This window comes from Trachypithecus francoisi, unplaced genomic scaffold, assembly GCF_009764315.1.
Source record: "Trachypithecus francoisi isolate TF-2019V2 unplaced genomic scaffold, Tfra_2.0 Lachesis_group12, whole genome shotgun sequence".
In the NCBI taxonomy this organism is placed as follows: domain Eukaryota; kingdom Metazoa; phylum Chordata; class Mammalia; order Primates; family Cercopithecidae; genus Trachypithecus; species Trachypithecus francoisi.
This window is the reverse complement of record NW_022681457.1, coordinates 73940865-73968233: the sequence shown is the minus strand read 5'-3', so window position 1 is coordinate 73968233 and position 27369 is coordinate 73940865. Positions and strand designations below refer to the sequence as shown.

General features: G+C 41.6%; 1 protein-coding gene across 4 annotated transcripts in view; it reads right to left on the bottom strand.

The window, feature by feature from the left end:
• Positions 1–511: 511 nt before the first annotated feature.
• FAF1 (Fas associated factor 1) overlaps positions 512–27369 on the bottom strand; it is a 534320-nt gene continuing 507462 nt past the window's right edge. For all 4 annotated transcript variants that reach the window (XM_033226429.1, XM_033226430.1, XM_033226428.1 and 1 more), the window contains one exon: positions 512–770. In XM_033226429.1, coding sequence (XP_033082320.1) covers positions 687–770 — 84 coding nt within the window. In that variant the 3' untranslated portion in view covers positions 512–686. The remainder of the gene's footprint in view (positions 771–27369) is intronic.

Genomic DNA, 27369 nt, shown 5'->3' with positions numbered 1-27369 from the left:
ATACTGTGTGCTTGAACAGTTTCCCTGTGCTGCAGTGGAACAGCAAATACCTCCTAGGTAGAACCTGGAGACCCAAGACAGCAGCAGTAAATAAGTGTCTTGCATATATGTCAAATTCAGTCCTCAAACAAAACCTTACACCTTAGTAAAGGCTTCAGAAAGTACTAACAAAAATGGTATACCTTTTTTCCTACAACGTTTAATCTCCATGCCGACAATGTCTCAGTTGACTTTTTTCCCTCTGCCCCTTAATATTAGGTGACAAAGTAGAAATTCAGTCACGAAAATAAAAAGACATATATCAAATATACAGCATCCTGGTGTCACAGAACAGACAGAACTGTCCTAGACACTGGGGAAAAGATGGGCACTGGAGAGGTAAAAATGCTATTTAGTGACCACTCCTACTTGCAAATGCATTCATCACTGAAGGAGGGTGAAGTGCAGGGGTAGGGGAGGGTGGCAGAGTTGTGATTCTCTGTAATGAGGGTTGGGAATATATACTCATGGATGGGAAATCTTAAGTAGCTATATTTATTATTACTTTTTCCAGCAATTTTGCAAGAGGCAGAAGTGTGACATTGAATTGAGTGAGACGAGCGTGTGGGTGGGTTGGCGAGGAGCCCTTCTCCTGACGCAGGCTGCTGGCTTGTCAAGGAATGGCTGGTTCCACCGCTGGGCCGTGTTTACTCTTTTGCTTCAAGGAAAAGGGTTTCTTGAGGGAACAACTTTACCTCCAATAATGACTTATTTGGGTCCAGTTGAGTTACCTAAAAAGACAAAGAACACATATTCAAGAGACTGAAACAAGCACTATATTCTCTACACGGCATTTATTTTATCTGTGCACACTGATTCTGAAACTATGCACTGGCATGAAGTCTCACAGTATCTTAGTTGATCTTCAAAATAACCTGCAAGGCAGGTGTTGTCATTCTCATTTTATAAGTGAGGAAACCAGGGCTCAGGAAAATCAAATCTCGTAGTTGAGTTTGGTGGAGGTACCTTGCCGCCTGCACAGCTCAGCCTGGCTGGCAGAACAGGGGCCCTTTGGAAAGGTGCTGGTTAACAACTGACTGGCATTCCTAGGGACCTCTGCTTGGTTAACCCCTAATAGAGGGGAGGGACTTTTCTGCTTGGTGGGACTGCAGCCAAGCCTTTGGGGCTGATCTTCCTATTAGAACTACGTTATGGCCGGGCGCGGTGGCTCAAGCCTGTAATCCCAGCACTTTGGGAGGCCGAGACGGGCGGATCACGAGGTCAGGAGATCGAGACCATCCTGGCTAACATGATGAAACCCCGTCTCTACTAAAAAATACAAAAAACTAGCCGGGCGACGTGGTGGGCGCCTGTAGTCCCAGCTGCTTGGGAGGCTGAGGCAGGAGAATGGCATAAACCCGGGAGGCGGAGCTTGCAATGAGCTGAGACCCGGCCACTGCACTCCAGCCTGGGCGGCAGAGCGAGACTCCGTCTCAAAAAAAAAAAAAAAAAAAAAAAAAAAAAGAACTACGTTATAAAGTGTAGAATGGCCATTCCACCATGCCCAACGATGAGTATCTCCCCTGGTGAGGGGAGGCATATCATATCCTTGTTGACGGTTTATTTAGTTTGGAAAAAAAAGAGTCAATATCATAATACAACTTTATATTTTAAAAATTAAAAAAATCATAATTTTGTAATATGAACTATTGAAAGTCAAGCTAGACAAAATCTTGGCTCAGTGGGATACGTTAATTATACAGGGATCCTAAATTAGGTTTATGCCTTCCTAGGCAAGGGGCAGGGATGGGACACGAAGGTTTTCTGAATTTGCGAGTGAGAGAAGAAACAAAACTTTCCTGTTTATCAAAAGAGGTCAGGAATATTTAAAAGTGGAGTAATACTGGTTTACTGGAAAGGACACAGGTTTTGGAATTAGAAAGACTCTAATTACAGCTGTGTTGGCTATCAGTTTTGTGGCTTTGGAGTTAGTATCAACCTTGCAGGACTGACTGTGAGAATTAAATGAGAAAAAATATATAATTAGCAAAGTGTCTTGCCCAGAACAGGTGTTCCATAATGATTGCTGTGTGTGAGAGCAACTGTAAAGATGGCGGACACACAGATAAATGGGCAACTCCAAGTGTGTGATGGGAGGGCAAGCAATCTCTAGTCAGGCCTGAGGCTGCTGCTCTGCTGGTCTGGGCCTGACTGCAGCACCTGAGGCAGGCAATCTTATCTTCTGCTTAACTCAAGCTGCTCCTAGTAAGATGGTTCTGGTGTCTTCTTCCATGGTGGGGTGGGGGATATGGGGAAGGGGAAGCCCTGGGGGCCAATGCCAAGTATCAAAGGCATGCTGGCAAGGGGAAGGAGAAACTATCTTCAGCTGTATCTAGATGGAAACGTGGTATGCTCAGGACCGTCATTAAAAAGACACATCCACCCCTGGAATCCTCTCTGCTTGTAAGGAACTCAGAGCAAAGCGCACTGTATTTGTATCTCTTGGGTTGTGGGCAGATGGACAGGCAAGGAGTGGGAAGGGCCTAGCCTGCTGTCTATCTTCCAATGCACTGAGGGGCAAGCTGCTGGCAAATGTTTACCCACTTCCCCAATTAACGTACAATACTGCATTGGCTTCTGTCAACAAACAGAGCTACACTGCCTCTGCTTCTCACTCGTTGGCATTTTCTGTCCAGCTGCTTCTGATATTGTTCTTAATTAACATGCCAGAGCTCTTCCAGCATCTTCTACTTTGTTATTTATGGCTTGTAAATATGATGTTTGCTGGAAGAAACGATCATTGTAATAGTGTGCTAGGAAGCAAAAGAGGGTGGAAGGCTGAAGTATCAGGCCTGAGTTGCACCATGCTGGGGTTGTCATATGCAAGATTAGAGATTCATAAACCACACCCAGTTTTCATATGAGAAAGTTGTGTCCAAGAAAAGTTAAATGGCTTTCTTTGGTCACTTTGAGTGGGAGAGCTGGAATTTGAGAAGGAGGCAACTAAAATTTCTTGAATGCCTACTATATGCCAGACAACATATCCATACAACAACCATGAAAGACAGTGGAGATGATTACATTGAAGCTCAAAGTGGTTACCACTTGTTTACAGCCATATGGTTAATAAGTGTTTATACAGCACAATGGTTAAAAAGAGTGAAGCAAACCTAGAGTCAAATCCTAGCTCTGTCACTTCTTACCAATATGACCTTGAATAAATTACATAACCTGAGAGCCAGTTTTCTCACCTGTAAAATGGGAATCATAGTTTCTCCTTCCTAGGTTGTTGTGATGATAGTTAAATGGAATAATGTTGGTGCAGCCTCTGGTACAGTGTCTGAGCCAGTGAGTACTCACTAGGTTGTAGCCATTAGACTGGGTAGGGGCCCTGATCTTTCTAACTTCAAAGCTGCAGCTCTTTCACCAAAACCTCCTGGAATCCTGATCTATACCAGGCTATCTTTCTTGTTTCTTCCCCACTTTCCAGCAAGAGTGCCCCCCTTTTCCTGATCGGGTAATGCCTCCATCTCTGGAGAACCCCGTCTACAGGTTCGGTGAGGCTATGTCACCACTGGACTGCTCGAAGCAAATACGACTGTGCTGACTGCTCCCTCTGGTGCCCTAAAAATAACATCTAGCAATTTTTTTTCTTTGAAGGTCATTTTAGGTAAGAATTTGAAAGTGAGCAAAACAATCTCTATTTCCATTCTCATTTGCCTGGCTGGACAAACTGATTGAGGGAAACCTAGGGGAATGTAGGACATGATGTTTCTCCCCAGCAAGATGGTGGCCACACTGTGAAAGTGTCCTGCAGCGCTCTGGGCCCCGTTCAAAAAGGATATGGAGCATGCCAGGAGGGACCTCCTGCTTAGGGAAGAGCCTAAAAACTATGTTCTCTGAGAGACAGCTAAAGAATGGGAGATATCTCCCTGGAGAGGGGGCACTGGGAAGTGGAGGTGGTGATGTTGCTATACAGGTAGGGAAGGGGCTGTGCTAGCCCTCTTTGAATATCTGAAGGGCTGATAAGTAGAAGATAGAGCAGATGTGTTCTGTGCAGCTCTGGTGGATAGACCTAGGGCTGGTGAAATAAAATCACAGGGAAGCAGAACCCAGCTAGTCAGAAACAACTTTTTACAGACAGACAGCAGCTGCTGGTGTGGCTACTACTGCTTCTCTTATCTTTCTCTCTCCTCTCTCTATTCTTTATTTTCTTGTTCTTCAGTCATCATCACAGCAGCAACTATCATTTATTGAGTGCCTAGTATGTAGCTGGGAACCATGCTAAGTACTTTATGTACTTTTTATATAGTACCTTAACTAGTCCTCACAACAGTTCAGTGAAATAGGTATGATTCTTTCCATTTTACAGATGAAGATACCATAGGTTATCTTGCCCAAGGCTGCAGACAGAATAAGGTTTCACACTCAGGTCTGACTCTAAAGCTGATGATATGAATGATTCTGACTAACATGTCAACAGGCTGCCTTGGGGAAATGGAGGGTAGGGAGGGTGGGATGGATGGGTGAATTCTCTGCTGTTCCCAGAAGCACTCAAATAGGGGCTTACTTGCAGATGATGATTATAATAGCTATTGTTTATTGAGCATTTACTTTATGCCAGGTATATTCCAAGCACTTTAATATAAAAGGTAGGTTATCTGAGTTAGGGACAATTATTTTAATTGTATTTCAGTAGTTTTTGGGAAACAGGTGGTTCTTGGTTACATGGGTAGGTTCTTTAGTGGTTATTTCTAAGACTTTGGTGCATCCGTCACCTGGGCACTGTACATTGTACCCAGTGTGTAGTGTTCCATCCCTCATCCCCTGCAACCTTCCCTCTGAGTGCCCAAAGTCCATTAGATCACTTTTATGCCTTTGCATTGAGGTAAGGACAATTATTATCCCCATTAAGCCAAAAGCCAATGGAGAAACTGAGCCCTGGAGAAGACAAAGTAACTTGCCCAAGGTCTCAGAGCTATTAAAGGCAGAGCCAGGCTGTGAATCAAGGCAGTCTAGATTTGGAACCCACTACATTATATTGTCAGAGGTATTGCTGAGAGTAGGATTCACATAGAGAAAGAAGTTGGATGAGATGATCCTGAAGTTGTTTCTAACCAAGCTTCCGGGATATAAGATCTTCACTTTAAGAACGGCAACAGGTCAAGATTCAGGAAAAAAGTCCTGAAATGTTCATAAAATATGAATACAAAAACCCAATCTGAGCTTGTGTTGTGCCATTTACTTGGGACGTTACTGAATTATTGACTCTCTAAATCAACAAAGCCCACTTTTTGGGACTCCTTGGGGGAGAAGGGTCATTCTCAGATAAGAGGTATGGCTTGACTTTGTCTATAGTTAGAAAAGTCAGCCATCTTGACATTTTCTTCACTGTACTTGGAAAACCTGAATGGATATATTTTCTCATTAGTTTAATAATTTAGCAAATTGGCTTTGTGAAACATGTTTATGTAACAACAATGGGACAGGTGTTCTTTGCCCAACAGAGCTATTCCTTTCTAGATCAATTTTGTTAGTAGACTGAAATTTCATATACTGTTTCTATTACTTCCCTGGGCTTCGGTTCCTTTTCTAAAAAGCCTATCACTGCTGTAAGAAAAATGTGAATCCGTGTGACAGATTCTCATCCTAGGCCACACTGCGAATCCTGGAATGTTTGGGGGCAGGGGGAAGCTCCTTAAATGCCAAATTATCTAACCCCTTCATTTCATAGAAGGGCAATCTGAGGCTTAGAGAGGTCAAGTGACTTAGCCGAGGTCACACGGTTGAATAGGAGCAGATGCACACTCTACCACAGAGTTTCTGACTTCTGTTTTGGGGTTCTTTCTAGTCACATCATTCTGCCTCTCACTTTTTAGTACCTGAGCATAAATATAATACTACAGGATGAGTACCACTAATGAAAAAATTCAAATTGTTTCAAAATACAAAACTTTTTGAGTGCTGACATGATGCTCAAAACAAATGCTCCTTGGAGCATTTCAGATTTTGGATGTTCTGATTTGGGATGCTCAACCAGTAGGTAAATGTTACAAACTCTGAAAAAATCCAAAATCCAAAACATTTCTGGTCCCATGTACTTCAGATAAGGAATACTTAAATTGTACTATTAGGTTGGGAGCTACCTGAGGGCAAGAGCTGAATAATACAAAAAAGAATAGCAGCAGCAATACTTGCATGGCCCTTCACAGTTTGTAACAAATTTACACAAACATTAACTCACAATCATGTGAGGAAGCTAGATCTTTTACATTTAATTTTGCTGAGGTAATGCTTTCATTTTGAAATTGAATAGAAGAAAGTCTGGATCTAGTATTTTACTTTTAGAAAAAAATGCTAGGTTGGACTTTTTTTCTTCTTTTTCTTTTTAATGTTCCTAATGCATTTAACAGTTTATGTGGGAAATGCATTGCAATAGTTCTTGGAAATCAGCCCCACTCTGTAGGTTAGGAAACAAGACCCAGAGACTGGATTTGTCTATTATCACATAGGAAGTAGTAGAGGTAGAACCAGAACCCAGGCCTTCCGCTGGTTCCCTAATAATTTTCATAGTAACTCCCCACCTCTTACAAGTGGCCTAAAAGGGTTCTCTCTCATTCCATGAGTTACAGGTTTCAGGTTCAATATGTGGAACTGGAAAACAATAAACCAACAGAGGCTTCTCAAAATGTATTCCTGCTTTTAAAGTAAAATTTGCATTTGAGAAAGTTCCAGCATCTTAAAGGCAGAAGAGCTTTTGTTGCCAAATTTTGTCTAGTATTTGTTTGCTTGCCTCTGGTGACCAAGAACCTTCATTCTCTAGACTGTGCTGGTAGCACTGTGAGTTGAGGGGACCCTGCATAGCCGGACTCCCAGGAGCAACCCTTTGCCACACTGGCAGAAAATCTGTAAGTCTCTTTGAGTCCATACAGAGATCAAACTCCAGAACTTCATCCATTCTCGTCTTACTTCTTACGCCAATGTGAAGGACAAGCAGGTCCCATCCTCTACATTAGACACAGAGCAAAATCAGTTTCTCCAAGCTTAAGGAAATCCATCCCTTCGGTTATGGACTATGTACTTCAGAAAACCCTCCCCTCTCTGAATTCCTCTGTGCTGACTGCCAAGGCTGTACATTATCTAATGTTATCAGGATATAAAGGACCAGACTATATGGATTCCAGTCCTGACTCTAGCAGTATGACTTTGGATGAGTCACTTTTCTTTTTTAGGCTTTAATTTTTGCATTTTTAGAAGTGTGAGGGTGAGTCAGTGGAGTAAACTGGATTGCAGTTGAGCTTTGGAAATAATATACAAACACTTAAATTCAAATCTCTTAGCCAAGTCAGTAAGATGCTTGCTCGTGCTCCAGTTTCCTTCTCCACTGGGTGAAAGGTTATTATAGGGATTGAAATAGCCATCAAGGGCCTGACGCATGGAAGCTATTATGATTCAGTGCCTTCCTTATGTGTAAGTAGATGTCATCTACGTGGTTTGAGTTCCCCAGTTGAAGTGGAACTGTTGAAGTGTGATCCCAGGGAGGGATACCTAGGTTGGATTCCCATTGCTATAACCTCCCAGCTGTCTGATGACCTGGGCAAATTCAATGTTTCTTTATAAAATTGAGACCTTTTTTGCCTCCCAGAGTTGTTGTAAGGAGTCAATAATATAAAACTTATAACTCTTGTTGGGGGAAGTATTTATTTCACATTTATGTATCCACATGGAATGACTTCTGGATGTGTTCCCTATCTCCCATACAGGGGTGAGAACAAACTTCTTTGCCTGGTGAATTTGGGAGCAGGATCTGAGCTCAGCCCCATCCTTTCCCTTTTCTGGAACCAACCTGCTCTCATGTTACAAGGTACGAGGGCCTGCAGTGTCCAGCTATACCATGGACTGGGTGGACAAGTCTGTTTAATTTACAGGCAAAGAATACATCAGCTAGCCCCTTGGCTGCTTAATCTCAAACCATAATCTCCGATCAATGTTTTTGGTAACAAAGGTGGTATTTTTATCCCCACCTGAGTCCTATGTCTATCTTTCAATTTGTCTTATGTCTTTTAATTAGTCTTGAACTAGTTAAGTGAAAGGGTGTTATTTAATGGCCCTTAAAATCCCAAATACTTCAGAGCACTAAGCAAGTACTTAACAATTAGGTTTTGATGTAACATGATACAAGGGTCACAGCCATTTCTTTCTTTTTTTTTTTTTCAAGTTCTGTATGGTCTAGATTAAAAGATGGGAAAATCAACTAGTCAGGGCATAAATAAATTATAAAATACATTTCCCATCTGAAACATAAAGCCACAACAAAGATTATTCTTAAAGAGATGCTTCTTTAAAGCCAAGTTATTTAAACACAAAAAGAATGTGCTACTAAACTTCCTTCTGAAGAATGCATATATAACATTATTTTACAGTTCTCAAAACACTTTCACATACATTATCTAAACCTTAAAGCTATCCTAAGACTGGATTCATTTATCCTGAATTTTTACAGATGAGAACACCAAAGCTCAAATAGGGACATTTCTTATGTACAGTCGTACAACTAGAAATTGTCGGGGCTCACATTTGAACACAGGTCCTTTCCTTTCGAATACTAAGCTCTTTGTACTCTGAGGCATATTTATGGGCTGCATATGTAAGTTCCCAGATTATAGTGAAACTGACTATATTTGCTTTTGATTTTGTTCAAAATTAGCATTTACTTTGAACTTGGGGGAACAACTTTTTCTTTTTTTTTTTTGAGACAGAGTCTCACTCTGTTTTCGGGCTGGAGTGCAGTAGCGTGATCTTGGCTCACTGCAACCTCCGCCTCCTGGGTTCAACTGATTCTTCTACCTCAGCCTCCCAAGTAGTTGGGACTACAGGCATGCGCTACCACGCCCAGCTAATTTTTGTATTTTTGGTAGAGACAGGTTTTCACCATGTTGGAAAGGATTGTCTTGATCTCCTGACCTCGTGATCCATCCGTTTCGGCCTCCCAAAGTGCTGGGATTACAGGCATGAGCAACGGCGCCCAGCCTAACTAATCTTTTTGGTATTCCATGAGTAACCTATTCTATTAGTTACTCTATTAGGAAAACATGCTATTAAATATCAGAAACTTAATAAGTAATTATTATTATTATTATTATTATTTTTTTTTTTGAGACGGAGTCTCGCTCTGTCACCCAAGCTGGATGGAGTGCACTGGCCAGATCTCAGCTCACTGCAAGCTCCGCCTCCCGGGTTCACGCCATTCTCCTGCCTCAGCCTCCCGAGTAGCTGGGACTACAGGCGCCCGCCACCTTGCCCGGCTAGTTTTTGTATTTTTTAGTAGAGACGGGGTTTCACCGTGTTAGCCAGGATGGTCTCCATCTCCTGACCTTGTGATCCGCCTGCCTCGGCCTCCCAAAGTGCTGGGATTACAGGCTTGAGCCACCGTGCCCGGCCAATAAGTAATTATTAACATCATCACTATAAAAAGTTATCATGGCTGGGTGTGGTAGCTCATGTCTGTAATCCCAGCACTTTGGGAGGCTGAGGCAGGCAGATCACTTGAGGTCAGGAGTTCAAGACCAGCCTGGCCACCACGGTGAAACACCATCTCTACTAAAAATACAAAAATTAGTTGGGCGTGGTGGTGCACACTGTAATCCCAGCTACTCAGGAGGCTGAGGCAAGAGAATTGCTTGAAACTGGGAGGCAGAGATTGCAGTGAACCACGATCATGCTACTGTACTCCAGCCTGGGTGACAGAGCAAGACTCTGTTTAAAAAAAAAAAAACAACAAAAGCTACCATTCATTTGGTGTTAGGTGCTAGGCACTATGCTAGTTGTTCTATATATTATCTAATTAAATGGTCACAACAATTCTTTTTTTGTTGTTGTTGTTGTTGTTTTTTTTTTTTTTGAGACAGAGTCTCGCTCTGTCGCCCAGGCTGGAGTGCAGTGGCCGGATCTCAGCTCACTGCAAGCTCCGCCTCCCGGGTTTATGCCATTCTCCTGCCTCAGCCTCCCGAGTAGCTGGGACTACAGGCGCCCGCCGCTTCGCCCGGCTATTTTGTATTTTTTAGTAGAGACGGGGATTCACCATGTTAGCCAGGATGGTCTTGATCTCCTGACCTCGTGATCCGCCCGTCTCGGCCTCCCAAAGTGCTGGGATTACAGGCTTGAGCCACCGCGCCCGGCCGGTCACAACAATTCTATGAGATAAGTACTCCTATTATTTCCATTTTACAAATGAATTCTCTGAGGTCAAAAATGGTTCAGAGACTTGCTCAAGATTACATAGCTAAGAAAGAGAAGGCCAGAATTGTACCCTGGTTTGTGAGCTTCCAGCCTATATCCAATCATCACCCTTCACTGCCTCTCAACTTCTGACCTACTTCTAAACGGGGGACAGTTAACATGACTAACTAGCTTTCCGTTGGGCATAAAAAATGCCGCACTCTGCTGCTATGTCATGGCTCATGTCCCTAATGGGCTTTGCTGTTCCACACAGGAACTCAAGCTGTCTTTTGTTACTGTCAACTTAGTCCTAACAGCTAATCATCTATTTTCTTTAAACACCTTTTGATGAGCTAGGAATCCCTAAAGAAAGCAGTTATACCCACAAAGTATCAGAGGGGGAACTTAGGGGAATTGCTGGGCATATGCTGAGTCGGGGTATAAAAAAAGCTTTGGTAACGATAAAGTCCTTTGCAACATAAGAGATTACGATTATTATTATTAATAATAATTATTATAAACAACCACAACAATGCCAGTTGTACCTCTTAGCAAGTTCTTCTCTACCTTTGCTGCAGGTGGTAACACACCCCAAAATGAAATTTCCAATCTGGAAGGGTTCCACTGTGAGACTACTCTATGGTTTATCTCAGCTTCCTATGCAGTTGCTAGGCCAGTCTGTCTCACAGGACCACAGGAAAGAAGTGGTACTGGGGTGAGGGCTTCCAAGAAACAGTGACAGATGCTCCTCTTTTCATTATTGAACTGTGACAGAACAAATAGGGTGCTAGAGAGTAAGGTTGGGTGGGCTTCTGTGGCTGCAAAGCATAGGTGTCGAGGGCATTTTCTTTCTTTGATGACTTTTTTAAGGTGGGAAAGACAGAATGAAAGAAAAATTAAAGCAAGAACAAAGGGAGAAAAGATTAAAATAAGAGATGCATAGAAATTGTGTCCTGTTTGTTCTTTGTTTTATTAAATTATAATAAAGGTAAAAAGAGCTAACATTTATTGGGCGCTTACTAGGTGCTAACTGTGCTACGTGCAGTATAAGCACTACTGCAGCTCTATGGGGGAGGTATATTACCTCCACTTTAAAAACGAGGACAAGAGGCTCAGAGAGATTATATAATCTGCCTAAGAATGCACAGGCAGGAAGTGGCAGAGCAAGGATTTAAAACTAGGTCTGACTTCAAAGTCTTGTGTTTTTAACCACCACACTAGATTATTTTAGTACTGTAGTCATGTACTAGACTATTTATTCTAAGTCCCTTGCTTGGGAGGACTGTACCCTTCGTGTAACTGAAATGCATATTTCCCCCATAACAGAGTGTATTATTGCCTTAGGCATTTGGGCAAAATTTAGTAATTCAGTTATGACAGAGCTAGTAATTGTTAGATCTGGATGGGTCTTTAGAGGTCATCTCTGTAGCATATGGGGACAGAAAAGCCCAGTGAGTGGAAAGAACGTACCCAAGTTTATTCAGCATTCATGGCAAATCTCGATTCTTCATTCCTAGCCTGTGCCTTTAGATGGACTGTTTAGTGAAGACACCAACTCTAAGGTATTATAATGTTAAAATGGTCTCAAACTTGGCACACTGTCAGGGACACCAAACAAGAGCTGTAACCTTCTCCTTGCAGTGGTATCCCTGATGGTGGCTTTGGTCACTGTACTATTAAATGACAATGTAAGTGGGGAAGGCCCAGAGGGGATTCTATTAAGAACGGAATGGGAAGGAAAAAACCTTCTTAGTCTAAAAACAGGAGATGATCCAAGTCTTCAGAATGAGAATAAAGAACATAAAATGAATATAAAAAGAATGAAAACAGGCATGTTTCCCCATCCTGGAAAGTCCTGGAATCTGGAAGACATAATTTCAAGTACATAAAAGGAAGTCCTGCTTTACAGAACAATTTGCAAGTTCATTGTCCCTGAAAGCACAAACTGGATACAGGCAAATTCATGAGTGAAGATTCTGTAGTGTGGCAAGACAAACCTAATGCAGATGAGCCCCAGCAGTGTGCCCAGCTTACAGGTATGCTAAGATACTGATTCTTCTCAACGCCTGGGGCAACCAGGATCCTCAGAGCTGGGTTGCTTTTGACTCTGAGCAGCCTAGTATGGTTGGTTCTCCAGTAAGACACACAAACACTATTTTCAATGTGTGTAGTGACTTGAAAAAGACCGGGAATCACTGAGTTAGCGGACATGCCTCACTTTCTGAGGCCAATACCATGGAAGCAGCCAGGTCCTTGTATAAAAGGTTGGTCCATAATGCTAACCACTGTGTTTGGAACAAGACATTAAGAGACAAATGAAAGAGGAGACACCTGTTTTCTGGTTAGGTTTAGAACTGTTAACTCAGCTTAAAAGCCTTCTGAGAGATCCTGATTATTGTTAGTCTCAGAGTTATACTACTAGGCATGGATTAAGTGCTAATTAGGGAGGCAGTAAAAAAAAAAAAAAAACACTGGTGGCTTTTAAATCCTAGCACTGCATGTGTGCTCTTGAGTAAGTCATTTAACCTCTTACCATGAGATAAGATCCAAATTTCTCATCTGTAAGTTGGTGACAACATCACCCAACACCACATGGTCTCTTAATAGACCATGTCCCTCTGGGTCTATCTCCTTCACATTTCCACTTGTGAGAGAGTTGAACAAAATGTCTGATCCTGTCCTTCTCCTTCTCAACATTCTTAAATGACTCCTTGCCAAAAGAGGATAGTCCCCTTTTGCTTTGGCCTCACTTTCCCAGTTTGTACATGGTAGTGTTTCTGAGAAGGCTCCCAGCAGGCCTTCAATAAAAGACAAGGCTGGAAAGACAGTTTGGACATAGATCATTAAGAGCTCAAATACCTTATTAGGTGTCATTTAAACTTCTGAAAAAATATTTTCTCCTTGGCGTCAGAAAGATCTGGAGTGGTGGGCTAGATGTGCTCCTCAGGCCAACTGGGCTAGGGAGAAAGTGGCCATTTTGAATGAATTTTAATATCCAAGCAGGGCCATGCGAGCTGGTGCGTGCATTACTCTGCACGCAAACACCACTCAAGAGCTGAGGCTTTGAACAGGAGTTAAAAGAGTTTAGTCCCTAACGACATACAAAAGACTTGCCGGTGTGATTTATTCTGATGTATTTACTTATCCAATTACCAAAACAGCAGGAGATCATTAAATTTTCTAGTTACCAGATGCAGCACGTTCAATATCTTAAATGTTACCAAGGCTCTCTCTGAGCTATTTTGATAGTACATTTCATCTGCCCAAAAGCTTATAAAACTGGAAGGCAAGAATCATGAACAGAGCAGGTGTTTTCTTTGAAGGCTGGTCCAGCAGCGGCCTGTACAATATCAAACCTATACCCAAATTCCCAAACTCCCGGGCTGAAGCAAAAGTACCATGATGAGAAAGAAAAGTATTTAGGAAGAGAGGATACTAGGAAAGTGGTACTTGAAGGTGGCTGGAGATACGCATTTTACCTGGCCAGCCTTTGCTTCATGCTTATTCCCTATCATTTTAGTTGCCATATCCACAAAGGGTCAGGGCTCAGAGCTGGGGAGGAGAGTCAGGGAACAAGCATCCTTTGGGGAATGGCAAACCTGCCTCCTGACCCTAGCATACTGCTCTGATGACCTGTGTGGTCTAGGACAAGTCACTTTTCGTCCTCTGAGTTTCCTTGTCTGTTAAACAAGAATGTTGATATCTGTCTGGTGTACCACCTTATGGACCCGCTATGAGCATGATCACAGCTTGTCACAGTAACAACATTTTAGAAGTGGCAAAATATTTTCTCTCAAAAAATACATCAAATAAGTGAAATCTGGGTCTAAATTTTTGAACGGGTGGTAGTGGCTTGGCCCCAACATTGCTTACTATGCTGATCTCTAAATATTATCCTCTCATAGACCCTATGTGCCAGACAATTAGAGCAGTTTGCTATTCCTCAAATATGTCTTGTGCTTTTCCTCCCTGAACCTTTGCTATGTTGTTTCCTCCACCTAGACTGTCCTTTCTCTCCAGTTCTACCTGTCCCAACCTATATATCCTTCAAGACTCAGCTCAGAGGCTACTTTCTCCATAAAATCAGGCCTGAGTGACAGAGCCTAAATTAATTTTCCTCCTATTCCTGTAATAGAGTTAATCATAGCTGGCATCATTCACTAGGCCATAGGCTCATGGAACACAGTGACCATATATGTTCATTGTGGTCTCTCCCTCATATGCCTATCCCATTATCCTGCATGTGGTCAATCCATGTTAACCAAACTAATGCCTTAATTTCACCTTAGGATCCTCAGACAAGGAAGTTACCAAGGTCTGCTGGCTGACTCGAGGTCAGTGTTTAAAGCGGAATGCAGGTACTGGCAATGCCAACCCTGTCTTTTGCTAAAACAGCATTCTTATACTTTGACCAGGCAAGAGATCCTATGGGATCTAGCTCAAGGGATCAGCTACGGTCTCACACTGAGTTATCTGTTGTGCCTTTTGATTATTTGTTTATGAGTCTGTCTCTCCAGTCAGGTTGAATTTTGAGGGCACATAAGAGATTTTACTGGCCAACTATCCCCAGGTCCTAGCATACTGCTGCAAACAGTGTCAATTCACTACATGTTTGCTGAAAGACTGACCTACTGAATGACTGAATGGAAACTCCCCACTCCTCCCTAGAGCCTCCATGAATCCAAAGAAATGGAGTCTAGAGGAGCTGCATCCTCAGACCTCTTCCCCTAGCCTCATTCCTACAGCAGGCAGACTCCGTTGGTGATACCATCAGCAGGTCATCCCAGCAGCTCCCTTGGCTCTGGAAGCTCTCTAGCTCTAGCTTCCGTCAGTTCTGCTGCACAGACACGGGCTGACAATAAGTCTGCATCAGTTGCCTTTTCAGAGGGGACAGAATTTTCCCTATTTAAACTGCTGTTGGAATTGGCTAATTAGAAGGATTTAAAAAATCTTAATACTCTAAACAGAGAAAACTGGTTCTGAATTATTAAGCAACATTTTCAATGCATTTGAATAACCTTAAGTGACTTAGCTGCCACCTGATCCTAAGCTCCAGCTCAGATAAATAAATGTGAAATATTGTCAAAGCCTTGGCTTATAGGAGCCGCCAGCTACAGTAAATAAAAGCTTAAGTCCTCACAAACTGCCTGGGACAGAGACACCGTCATATAAAATGAAAGAAGATGATCTTAAATAAAGCCAGTAGGACCAGGAAGCCAATGGTTTTGTTCTAGTTTTCGGAAGAGAGTTGTCAATGGGGCATGTATTATCAACATCCAGGTCATTTAATCCTAAAATCACATAATATCAGAGCTGAAAGAAAATTAAGAAAACACTTAATCTCTTTATATTTCAGATAAAGAAAAAAACACCCAGAGACTTATGTACCTTGCTTGAGATCACATAACAAGTGGCTAGAAGAATTAAAAATTTGCGCCAGGAGACATGGCTCCCAGCTTAGCCCCATTCCCACTGCACTACATTCTTCTCACTTCTGTTTTTTTTGATTAAAAAAATTTTGAGGGCCAGGCGCATCGCTTGAGGTCAGCAGTTCGAGACCAGCCAGGTCAACATGGTGAAACCCCATCTCTACTAAAAATACACAAATTAGCCGAGCAGTATATGGCATGCACCCGTAATCCCAGCTACTCAAGAGGCTGAGAAAGGAGAATCGCTTGAGCCTGGGAGGTGGAAGTTGCAGTGAGCTGAGATGGCACCACTACACTCCAGTTTGGGTGACAGAGTGAGACCCTGTTTAAAAAAAAAATTATGTTTTTAGAGATGAGATTTCACTATGCTGCCTAGGCTAGAGTGCAGTGGCCTATTCAGGTTCAATTATAGTACACTACAGCTTGGAACTCCTGGGCTCAATTTATCCTCTTGCCTCAGCCTCCTGAGTAGCAGGGACTACACTGCAGGCTTGTGCCACCCACATTCTTCTAAGAACGTCTTGCTGGAGATATCAAAATGATAGGCTGACAACTGGCTATAAAAACACATCTGAAAATTTTAAGCAGATGGGTCACTTCTGGTGCTCGAGTTCTAGAAACTCCATGCTCCTGACAGGCCTCCTCCCCTAAACTTGGGAGTTTTACTTCCAAGAACATGCAAGGAGGGGTAAGAGGAGGGTGAGAGAGAAAGAAACCAGGAATGTCACTATAATGTGGCCCCTCACTTGCCTGTCCTCAAGCTATGAAGATATCATGAGTTTCTGACTGGTGAGATGGAAAATATAAAACCAACCAACCAACCAACCAAACAAAAACAGTGGATGCCTGAATAGCTGGGAACATTTTATTTCTTCTAATTTATTTACTAAACAAGTATTTCCTGAGTGTTTACTACATGTAAGAAACCATGCTAGGTCCTGGATTATAACAGTAAACAAGACACTATTTCTGCTCTCAGAAGTGTACAGTCTAGGGCAGAATGCTGACAAGAAAAGAATTTAGAACACTGAAATTCAGAACAGTAAAGGGCCACAAGAGGGAAAAGGGTACCAGGAAACCACAAGGAAGGCAAATGCCTGACTCTGCCCTAGGGTGTCAATTAGTTCCACATTTCTCTTTCCTCCATGTCTCAAACTTCGTATGTACTGTTTTTTGTTTAAAAAATGTACACCTTACCTTCACTTTGTGACTGTGTAAACTTGAACCAGCCATTTCTGCTTTTGGTTTTTCTAAGCCTTGAGCAAGTTACTTCCCATTTCTGCATCTCAGTTTTTTCATCTGGAAAATAGGAGTTTTTCCCCTAGTTTTCACAGTAAAGAATGCATGCACGAGGAAGGCTTGTTCACACAAAGTCTTACATAAAGCCAATTAGAGGAAGGAAAGTGTAAAAAAAAAAGGAAATAGCAAAAGAATCTTCAGGTTTGGGATACAGCCAAACCTGAAGATTCAGATTTAGACATTAAACCTGAAGGCTTGAGGTGCTGGTTCTGGACGAAGAACAGGGTGCGGTTTTGGTGAAGCAGGCTGGGGCTGCAGTTGGCACTGCAGTGAGATCTGGTATTTGATGCATGTGCTAATGCACTCTAGAACCCCACTACTGGCTTTGAAAATTACAAGGAGTATCTAGAAAAGGTTAATCTGCGCACATACACATTTGTTTGTGTTTACAATGGGGTTATTATACAGACTTTAAGTGAGTAAAGAGTGTCTGCGAAAGCAACTAGAATACGGAGCACAGAACTAACAATTTGTAATTTATGGCTGGATAGAATCAGATTAAATTGTATGTACAGCCTTCAAAAGTTTATTTGATTTCTTGGTCAGGTGTGGTGCCTCATGCTGTAATCCCAGCACTTTGGGAGACTGAGGCAAGCAGACTGCTTGAGGTCAGGAGTTTGAGACCAGCCTGTGCAATGCGGTGAAACTCTCTCTCTGCAAAAAAAAAAATACAAAAATTATCCAGGCATGGTGGTGTGCACTTGTAGTCCCAGCTACTGGGGAAGTTGAGGCTGCTGTGATCGCACCACTGTACTCCAGCCTGGGTGACAGAGTGAGACCCTGTCTCAAAAAAAAAAAAAAAAAAAGAAAAAGTTTATTTGGGGAAGGGTAAATAATTTTGAAAATGTTATCGACTGGGCGTGGTAGCTCATGCCTGTAATCCCAGCACTTTGGGAAGCTGAGGCGGGTGGATCGCCTGAGGTTGGGAGTTCAAGACCAGCTTGACCAACATAGAGAAACCCCGTCTCTACTAAAAATACAAAATTAGCCGGGCATGGTGGTGCATGCCTGTAATCACAGCCACTTGGGAGACTGAGGAAGGAGAATTGTTTGAACCTGGGAGGCGGAAGTTGAGCCATTGCATTCCAACTTGGGCAACAAGAGTGAAACTCTGTCTCAAAATAATAATAATAATTTTGAAAAGGTTTAAGTATATCAATATACATAAAAACAGTAATAGTCACTCCATTTTATGTTCAGCACAGTATAGGGAAAGGACCTAGGTTTTGAGAATCAAACACTGATATTGACACTTACTGGACAATATTGAGAAATTTAAACTCTTTGAGCTTCAGCATTCTTATTTGTAAAATGGAGACAATATCTACCTTTCAGGGAACTAATATCTGGCACAAAATAGGCACAAAAAGAAATAGCTATATTCATTGTCATCGTTCCCCACCATTCCAAGTCCTTTGTAAATAAGTTAGAAAGTGGTAAGGGTAAATTTTTTAAGGCTCTGAATTCTACTCAGCTCATCTGAAATGGTTGTAATAACCTCAAACACATTAAAAAAATTCCTGGCTGGGCGCGGTGGCTCAAGCCTGTAATCCCAGCACTTTGGGAGGCCGAGACGGGCGGATCACGAGGTCAGGAGATCGAGATCATCCTGGTGAACACGGTGAAACCCCGTCTCTACTAAAAAATACAAAAAACTAGCCAGGTGAGGTGGCGGGCGCCTGTAGTCCCAGCCACCCGGGAGGCTGAGGCAGGAGAATGGCGTGAACCTGGGAGGAGGAGCTTGCAGTGAACTGAGATCCGGCCACTGCACTCCAGCCTGGGCGACAGAGCAGGACTCCGTCTCAAAAAAAAAAAAAAAAAAATTCCTTCGTGCACTTCTTTGATCTGGTCAGAAGCATAGAATGATGGGTTTTCTCATATAATAACACTGGTTCCCTCAATATGTCTGTGGTTTAGCAACTCTTTCCTCTTTCTGCTTTCAATTTCATCATAATAGCTTAGAAATGCTGAGCATTTACTATGCTAATGCATATCACTTCATTTCATTTTTACAACAGCTCTATGAATTACATACTATCATTATCCTTACCCTACAGATGAGGAAACTGAGCTACCTAGAGGCTGAGTCATTTACACAAGATCAAACACCTAAGATATGGTAAGGATGAGATTTAGTCTGGGACTCCAGAACTCAGTCTCCTCCGCCCCGCCTTTTTTTTTTTTTTTTTTTTTGAGACAGAGTCTTGTTCTGTCACCCAGGCTGGAGTGCAATGGCAATATCACGGCTGACTACAGCCTCAACCTTCCAGGCTCAAGCAAATCTCCTGCTTCAGCCTCCTGAATAGGTGGGACTACAGGCATGTGCCACCATACCTGGCTAATTTTTTTAATTTTATTTTTAGTAGAGATGATGTCTTGCTACATTGTTCAGGCTGGTCTCAAACTCTTGAGCTCAAGTAATCCTCCCACCTAGACCTTCTGTAAGTGCTGGGATTACAGGTATGAGCCACCATGCCCAGCCCAGAACTCAGTTTTTTAACTACTACACAATAAAGTCTCTCTGTGGCTTATCTTCAAATCTGCTCCAGTCACTGCCAGGGGCATTTTCTGGTGTTGAGCCATTCTCACAGTTTAAATCTCTATTCTCTGCTAGAAAGTACCATGTAGACTTTCTCCTGGTCCCTCAGACTCAACAAATCCCAAAGTGAACCTGCCTCTCCATTTATCTTCCTTGATTTTTGCCTATGGTATTATACCATCTTTTTAGTTGTTGAGGCTGGGGACCTCTAAGTCACCTCTGAAAGCTCCTTCTTCTTATCCTCCCCCAACCTTGGCATAGCCGATTATTAAATCCCACCGATCCTTCCTATTTCCTAGTTCTGCTGCCTTCTCTTCATCCCAAATTGTTGCCATCTTAGTACTGTCTCCCACAGCCTGTTTACTTTTCTACTGCAGTAGTCCTATCTGGTCTCCCTTTCTCATGCTTTCACTACTTTAATCCTTCCTAATCAGGATAATCAACAGTGTTGAGACAGTGGGGAAAAGGCAGAAATGTGGAATCAAAAGACCTAGGTGAAATCACTGCTCTGCAACTTAGCTATGTCAGTTTGTATAAGGCACCTGGCAGCTCTAAGTTCAAATCTTTCATCTTTATCATAGGGCCTAACACCTACCAACAAACTGGCATTATAAATGGTTTTATGAAGGCAAGAATTCTGTCCTCTATTAGTGGACGTATAGTAGTAAAGAATTCTGTGGAGCACTATGCATAGAATATACTCATTTTTCCATGTATAGTTCTTCATAGAATTATTCACTACCATATCCCCAATGACTTATGCATAACAGGTGCCCAAAAATATCTGTTGGATCAATGAGTAGAAAACTCTTCCATATTTTTTCATCTCTTATTTTATTTCCCTTTATACCTGACTTCATAGTCTAAATTCCAATCACAGAAAACTGTATGCAATTCCCCAAACATACACTGATTTATATTTCTATGGTTTTATTCACATTTCTTCTGCTTGGCAAATGCTCATTCCTCTCTTTCTGAATTCTACTCTGTTTTCAAAATGTCTTTTTTTTGCAGTATATTAGTGTCATGTTTTTCCATTTGTGTGCCTTTTGTTAGTGATTTAGCTGTTTAAAATGGTTCCCAATCATAGTGCTGAAGTGCTGTCTAGTGTTCCTAACTGAAGGAGGGCTGTGATGTGCCTTGTGGAGAAAATACGTGTGTTAGATAAGCTTCATTCAGGCACGAGTTTTTAGGACTATTAGCTATGAAATTCAATGTTAATGAACCAACAGTATGTATTAATGTGTGTTTACATGTGTGTGTGTGTGTGGTGTGTGTGTGTGTGTGTGTGTGTGTGTACACGCACATTTTCTTTCTTTTTTTGAGGCAGGGTCTGGCTCTCCAGCCCAGGCTGGAGTATAGTGGTGTGATCATAGCTTACTGTAGCCTCAACTTCCCAGACTTAAGTGATCCTCCCACCTTACTCTCAAGTATTTGGAACTATGGGATGCACCACCATGCCCAGCTAACTATTTGTGTGTGTGTGTGTGTGTGCCTGCATGTGTGTGTAGAGAAAGGGTCTCATTATGTTGCCCAGGCTGGTCTCAAATTCCTGGGCTCAAGCCATCCTTCTGTCTTGGCCTTCCAAAGTGCTGGGATTTACTGGTGTGAGCCACAGCACCTGACCTAAGTAAAGTGTCTCTAAACAGAAACACACATAACATACATAATAAAGTTATGTATTGAGTGGTTGACGAAAATGTGAGCAGAGGCTCACAAGAACTTAACCCTGTATTTCCCCTAGGAACAGTGGTTGAGTATCCACTAATTCAGAGTTTGTGGCAACATTATACAATATAACTACTGTAAATAATGGGAATCAACTGTATTTCCCAGTTCTAAAACCAATAGCTCCCCACAGCCTATAGAATAATACTGTAATTTCTTAACCTCAGGTATATTATTATAGTCTGCACCGCTGATAGAGGACTTTTCGTTCAGCCAAATCTGGGTATTTTTCATGTTGTATCTAGCTTGGCAGTATGTGCCACAAGTCTGCCAGGATGATCTTCTCTTGTTGTATCTGCCCTGCCAGACTTGGTTGGCCCTTATAGACAAGACTGTGTTGTAATTATCATCACACCCTTCAAAGTGTATACCTGTCATTCTTCATCTATCTATCCATCCACCTACCCACAACTCAGCGAGCCTCTACTCTGTGCTAGGCCTGTATAAGTCCTGTGCCAGGAACTGGGGGTACAAAGGCAAATAAGACAGTATAGCTGCTGCCCTAAATGAACTTATGCAGAGCAATTCCCAGAGAGCCCTGACATAAACGAGGTAAAAAATCTCTATGAGGAAATACGCCTGTCTCTCACACTAGGAAAAACACCATAAACTAATTCAGGAATATTTTCACTTATGAAAGAAACCTGCTGGTTTGGTAAAACAGAAGACAAATGTTAAACTCTAGATATTTCTAATTGAACACCATTCTCAATCTTTTGTTATTAGGCATGTAGGGCACATTGTTTGATATCTTTACTTGAAAACTGGTAGTTTCCAAACAGTTAATATTGGACAAAGATTCTTTGTCTTCTTGAAACCAAAACACTGAAAAAAAAAAAAAAAAAGAGGAAGGAGGGAATGGGGTTGGGGAGAAAAATAATCACCATTACCATCACACCAGCTACACTATTAGATTCTTACCCTGTATTAATTTTATATATTATATATTTTATATAAACTATATATACACATTATATTATATATAATATAATATATAAAAATATAATACATTATATTATATATAAAATAATATAATGTATTATATATAAATATAATAATATATTAATATTATATATATACACACACACACATATATATATAAAAAACCTTGGGAGGTTGTGCCTGGTTTATCCTGGACTTTGCTCATGTACCTTTTCTCCTTGCTGATTTTGCTTTGTATCCTTTTGCTCTAGGAACTCATAGCCCTGAGCATGATTATATGCTGAGTCCTGTGAATCTTCCTAGGAAATGACATATATATGAATGAAACATTTTATATAGATTTTTAAATGCTCACTACATGCCTTTGAAGTACATATTGCTACTTCCATTTTACCAAGAAATTAAGTAACCTAAGATCACTCAGTGAAGAGTTGATCCATTTGACTCCACAACCTGTGTGTTTTCTTGTTTCAGTCTACAATGCCTATGCAATGTGACTGAGGAGAGGTAGTATTAAATAAATCATCCTTACAGTGTTGATCTACATTTGTTTGTAGTGACAAGCAAGAAAAATAAATATCAACAGCTCCTCCCCTTTTCAAAGTAGCCAATTTGAAGAAAGTATTCTCCCTAGGCAGGGAAAGTGGCTGTAGGCTCAAGGACGATAGGGGTTCAGAGCAGACCATTATAGAATTTGGGGCAAATCTGCATTGAACACGCTGATACTCGACAAACTAGGTGATGGCTATTTCTAGGGATCGTCCCTCATGATGTCTTGAAAATCTCCTTTGAAAATACAGGTTAATTGGTGCTTGTTAGGATTCTTCTGAGACTACTTTTATACCCTTTGCTACCGGACTAAGTTATGTTCCAAGAGAAGGTGGGAAGTTTCCCTGTTTACAGAGGTCCCCTTACATATCTAGCAGTAAACTCCAGAAGTGAATTTGAGACATAAATATCTTAGAAAACAAAGTTATATGTTCAGAGAAGGCTTAACACAGCAGGACTGCTAGTGTTTGAAAGGTCTGCTTACAAGGTTGGCAACTAGAAACTTGGGTTTGAGAAGGGTTACCATTATTCCCAGAACTGATAAGAGTGGCTCATTATGCCTAAACTGTTTGTGCAAACATAGTTTATGAGGAACACTTGCTTTCCTTCTGGGAGTCTGGCATTTTGGTATATGTCTGGCAGAGTGTACCTATGTGGTCAGCCCCCAATAAAAACCCTGGGCACAGAGTCCCTATAAGTTTCCTTGGTTGGCAACATTTCATATGTGTTGTCTCAAATCATTGCTGGGGGTAATTAAGCCTGTCCTCTATGATTCCATCGAGAGAGGACCCTTGGAAGGTTGTGCCTGGTTTCCCCTGGACTTTGCCCATGTACCTTTTCTCTTTGATGGTTTTGCTTTGTAACCTTTTGCTGTAACAACTCATAACCACAAGTGTGATTATATGCTGAGTCCTGTGAGTCTTCCTAGGAAATCACTGAATGTAGAGATAGTCTTGGGGGACCCCCAACACATTATATGAAAATGCTTTGTTTAGGGTAAAGAGCATAGACTTTGGAGGTTAGAATCCCAATTATATCAGTTACTATGTGTGTGGTGCTGGAAATATCACTTAACATCTCTTAACCCCAGTTGTCTAACCTGTAAAATAGGACTACTATCTATGCTTTAGGGTTGAATGAAAATTAAATGAGAGAATACTTTCTGAAATGTCTGCACAAGGTCTGGCATGGAACAGAACATTAATAATTGTTAATTCCTCTGACTGAAAGCTGGAAAAGGCTGTAACAACTGAAGAGGTCCTGAAATCAGCCATAAAAATTTCAAAGAAAACTTTCACATCGGAGATCTACCACCTCTTGGAAGGCTCAGGCCCAACTGTTCTTAAAACTAGGCAGAAAATTCTACCAACAAAAGTCACTGAAAACTTCTTGGATGTTTGGTCACATTTCCATGTAACCCTAGCTGAAAGGATTTTGCTTTGTGGAAAAAGTAATGTGGAGAGAAGAGAGAATATGCTTCCTTAGGAAAGTAGGAGTGAAAGTGAGATGGTGTGGTGTCATCCTATACACTCAGGGGTATGTCTAGTTGGTGAGCTGTGCTATTCTTTCCCAGCACAAGGTCTACATATCTTAAGGCTTCACATGTCTTGAATGCACCATGTGCCATGTCTGTGTCCTCACATTACCTCACTTAATTCTTTATTTTTATTATTATTATTTTTTGAGGCGGAGTCTTGCTCTGTCGCCCAGGCTGGAGTGCAGTGGCCGGATCTCAGCTCACTGCAAGATCCGCCTCCCGCGTTTACGCCATTCTCCTGCCTCAGCCTCCTGAGTAGCTGGGACTACAGGCGCCCGCCACCTCGCCTGGCTAGTTTTTTGTATTTTTTAGTAGACACGGGGTTTCACCGGGTTCGCCAGGATGGTCTCGATCTCCTGACCTCGTGATCCGCCCGTCTCGGCCTCCCAAAGTGCTGGGATTACAGGCTTGAGCCACCGCGCCCGGCCAATTCTTTATTTTTAAATTTTCATTTTTTATAGAGATGGGGTGGCCTCTCTCTGTTGCCCAGGCTGGTCTTGAACTCCTGGGCCCAAGCGATTCTCCTGCCTTGGCCTCCCAAAGAGTTGAGATTATAGGAATGAGCCACTGCACCTGGCCTTCACTTAATTCTTCTAACCAGCACAAAGGTGGTTATTATTATCTGCCTTTTGCAGGTAAAAGAACCAGTTTAGTGTGGTTATGTGACTTGTCCAAGGCCCCCCTAATAGTTGGTTCTTTGTATTATATCATCATGCTGTCTCCCTGTCATGATTGCCAAGGCTCAGAGCACATTTTTACTGCATTTTACTAAGGGGACTGCAATAAAGAGTGGATTTTCTTCCAAGGAAGAGTCTGTTATAATGCAACTGGCAAAGTGCAAGTCACTGTCATATTAAGAATGAAGAATGTGTCTAAAAACTTATTTTTTAAAAGGCTAGAGACAGGTCAAAAGTAGTGACTTTTGGGACATGGATTAAAGAAGTGTAGCCATTACCAACTCAAATGGCATGGCCCTCTGCCAGTTACCAAGTATTTTCATTATCACTTTTGATCTTATCATCACAATTTATCTGTGAGGACACATGACATTATCCTCACTTGAAAGATGAAGTAGCTGAAATACAGAAAAGAGAAATGATGTACTCAGAGCACCTCAGCTAACAGGTGGAAGTGCCAGTATTAGAACAAAGATCTGTCTGACTCCAAGTATAGAGAGGACAGGAGAATCTATGGGCCATTTACTAAATACTTAGTCTAGGCATTGGTAACCTTTACATCCAACCATCTCTCCAATCCTCCCCTGCCTGGTGGTATTTCTATCATCTCATTTTAAAGACTACAACATCCTTAATTATTCTTATGGCTTCAGTCTTTATTCCACGTCAATTCATCTTTCCAGGTTACTAGTGAGATATAACAGAAAGAATCACTACGGTCACATTTAAGTGCCAGCTCTGCCACTGCTTGGCTATGTGATCTTGGTTAAAACACTTAATTTACAGTTTCAGTTTTGAAGCTATAAAATGGAGATAATATCTGTCTGGTATAAAAGGTTTTGGACATGAGTTTGAAATCTGCTTCTTTGAGCTTTTGATTTCTTAACCATAAAGCAAGGATACCCCCAATCTCATAGGGTTGTTGTAAGAATTCAATTACATGATACCTGTAAAGTGCCTAGCACTTTAACATATAATGGGAACATATAAGGGGAACTCAATAAATAGAAGACAGCATTATTATTATTTCACAGGCTGTTTGTTCATTTGCATCATTCATTCATTCATTCATTCAACAGGTATTTACTGAGCATCAGTTAGATTTCAGGTACTGACCTAGGTGCCAGGAATGTATTAGTTAACAAATAAAGTTCTTGCCCTCTAAGAGCTTTTATTCTAGTAGCAGGGAGACAATAAACAACTATATACCTATTATGTCAGATAGTGAACAGTTCAGTGGAGAAAAAGAGAGCAGGATAAGAGAAATAGGGGTTGTCAGTCTGGCAGGGTGGGGAAGATAGGGCAGAGAGGGGAGGGAAGGAAGACTATTACTTTATATGGGTTGGTCGGCAAAAGCCTCAAAAAAGGCAGTATTTGAGCAGATACCTGAAGGAAGTGAGGGCATAAGCACTATCTAGAGGAAGACTATTTCAGTAGAAGAAAGTGCAAATGCAAGGCCCTGAAGTAGGAACATGTTTCATGGTGTTGTACAAATAGCAAAGATGCCAAGGTAAATGGAAATGACTGAGTGGGAGAGGGGTCAGAGAAATGCCAGCAAGTAAGATCAATAAAGGCCTTTCATTCTGAACTGATGGGGAGCTATTACAGGGTTCGAAAAGAGAAGTGACATAATTTGCCTCATTAAAAAAAATCACTGTCTTTTTGAAAACAAGATTGAAGGGAATCATAGATGGAGACAGAGGCCAGTAGGACATCATTACAATAATTTGGATAACAGATTATAGTGGCTTGGACTAGGGTTCAGTTGTAGAGGTACTGAGAAGTAGATTCTGGGTATACTTTGAAAGGAAAACCAACAGACTTTGCTATGAATTGGATGGAGAAAGGAGAGAAAGAGGAGTCAAGGATAACTCTTAAGGTTTCTTGCCTGAACAAAAAGAATGAAGCTGCCATTTAATCAGATAAGGAAGACTATGGGAGGAGCAGGTTTTGGGGGAGAGTAGGAATCAGGAATTCAGTTTTGACTATGTTTCATGTGAGACGCCTACTGGATGCAAAGTAGAGATACTGAGTAAGACAGCTGTACGTAGAAATGTTTGGAGTTGAAGAGAGAATTTAGACTGGATATATATATATTTGTGAGTTGTAACTGTGTATATTACATTTATTGCCACAAGACTGGATGAGAGCAATGAGATAATGCCAGCAGAAAGAGATCAAAGGACTGACATGTATTGAGCACCTGCTGTGTGCCAGGTAATGTAAATCTGTAAATTATGGAATAATGTATGTGTTATTATTCTTACTGTGATGATAATAATGGATGACTATATCATTCTGTTACTCCATAAATTTTACCTGGAATAAAGCCAAGCTCCTTCTCCTGGTATTCCAGGTTTTATATATCCTATCCCCAAACCTCCTTCAGCCTTTTCTCAGGACTTTGTTAGACAAAGCCCCCTCGTTTCAGCCAGTCTGATCATGGCTTTGTGCTTTTCAACATTAGCCCTT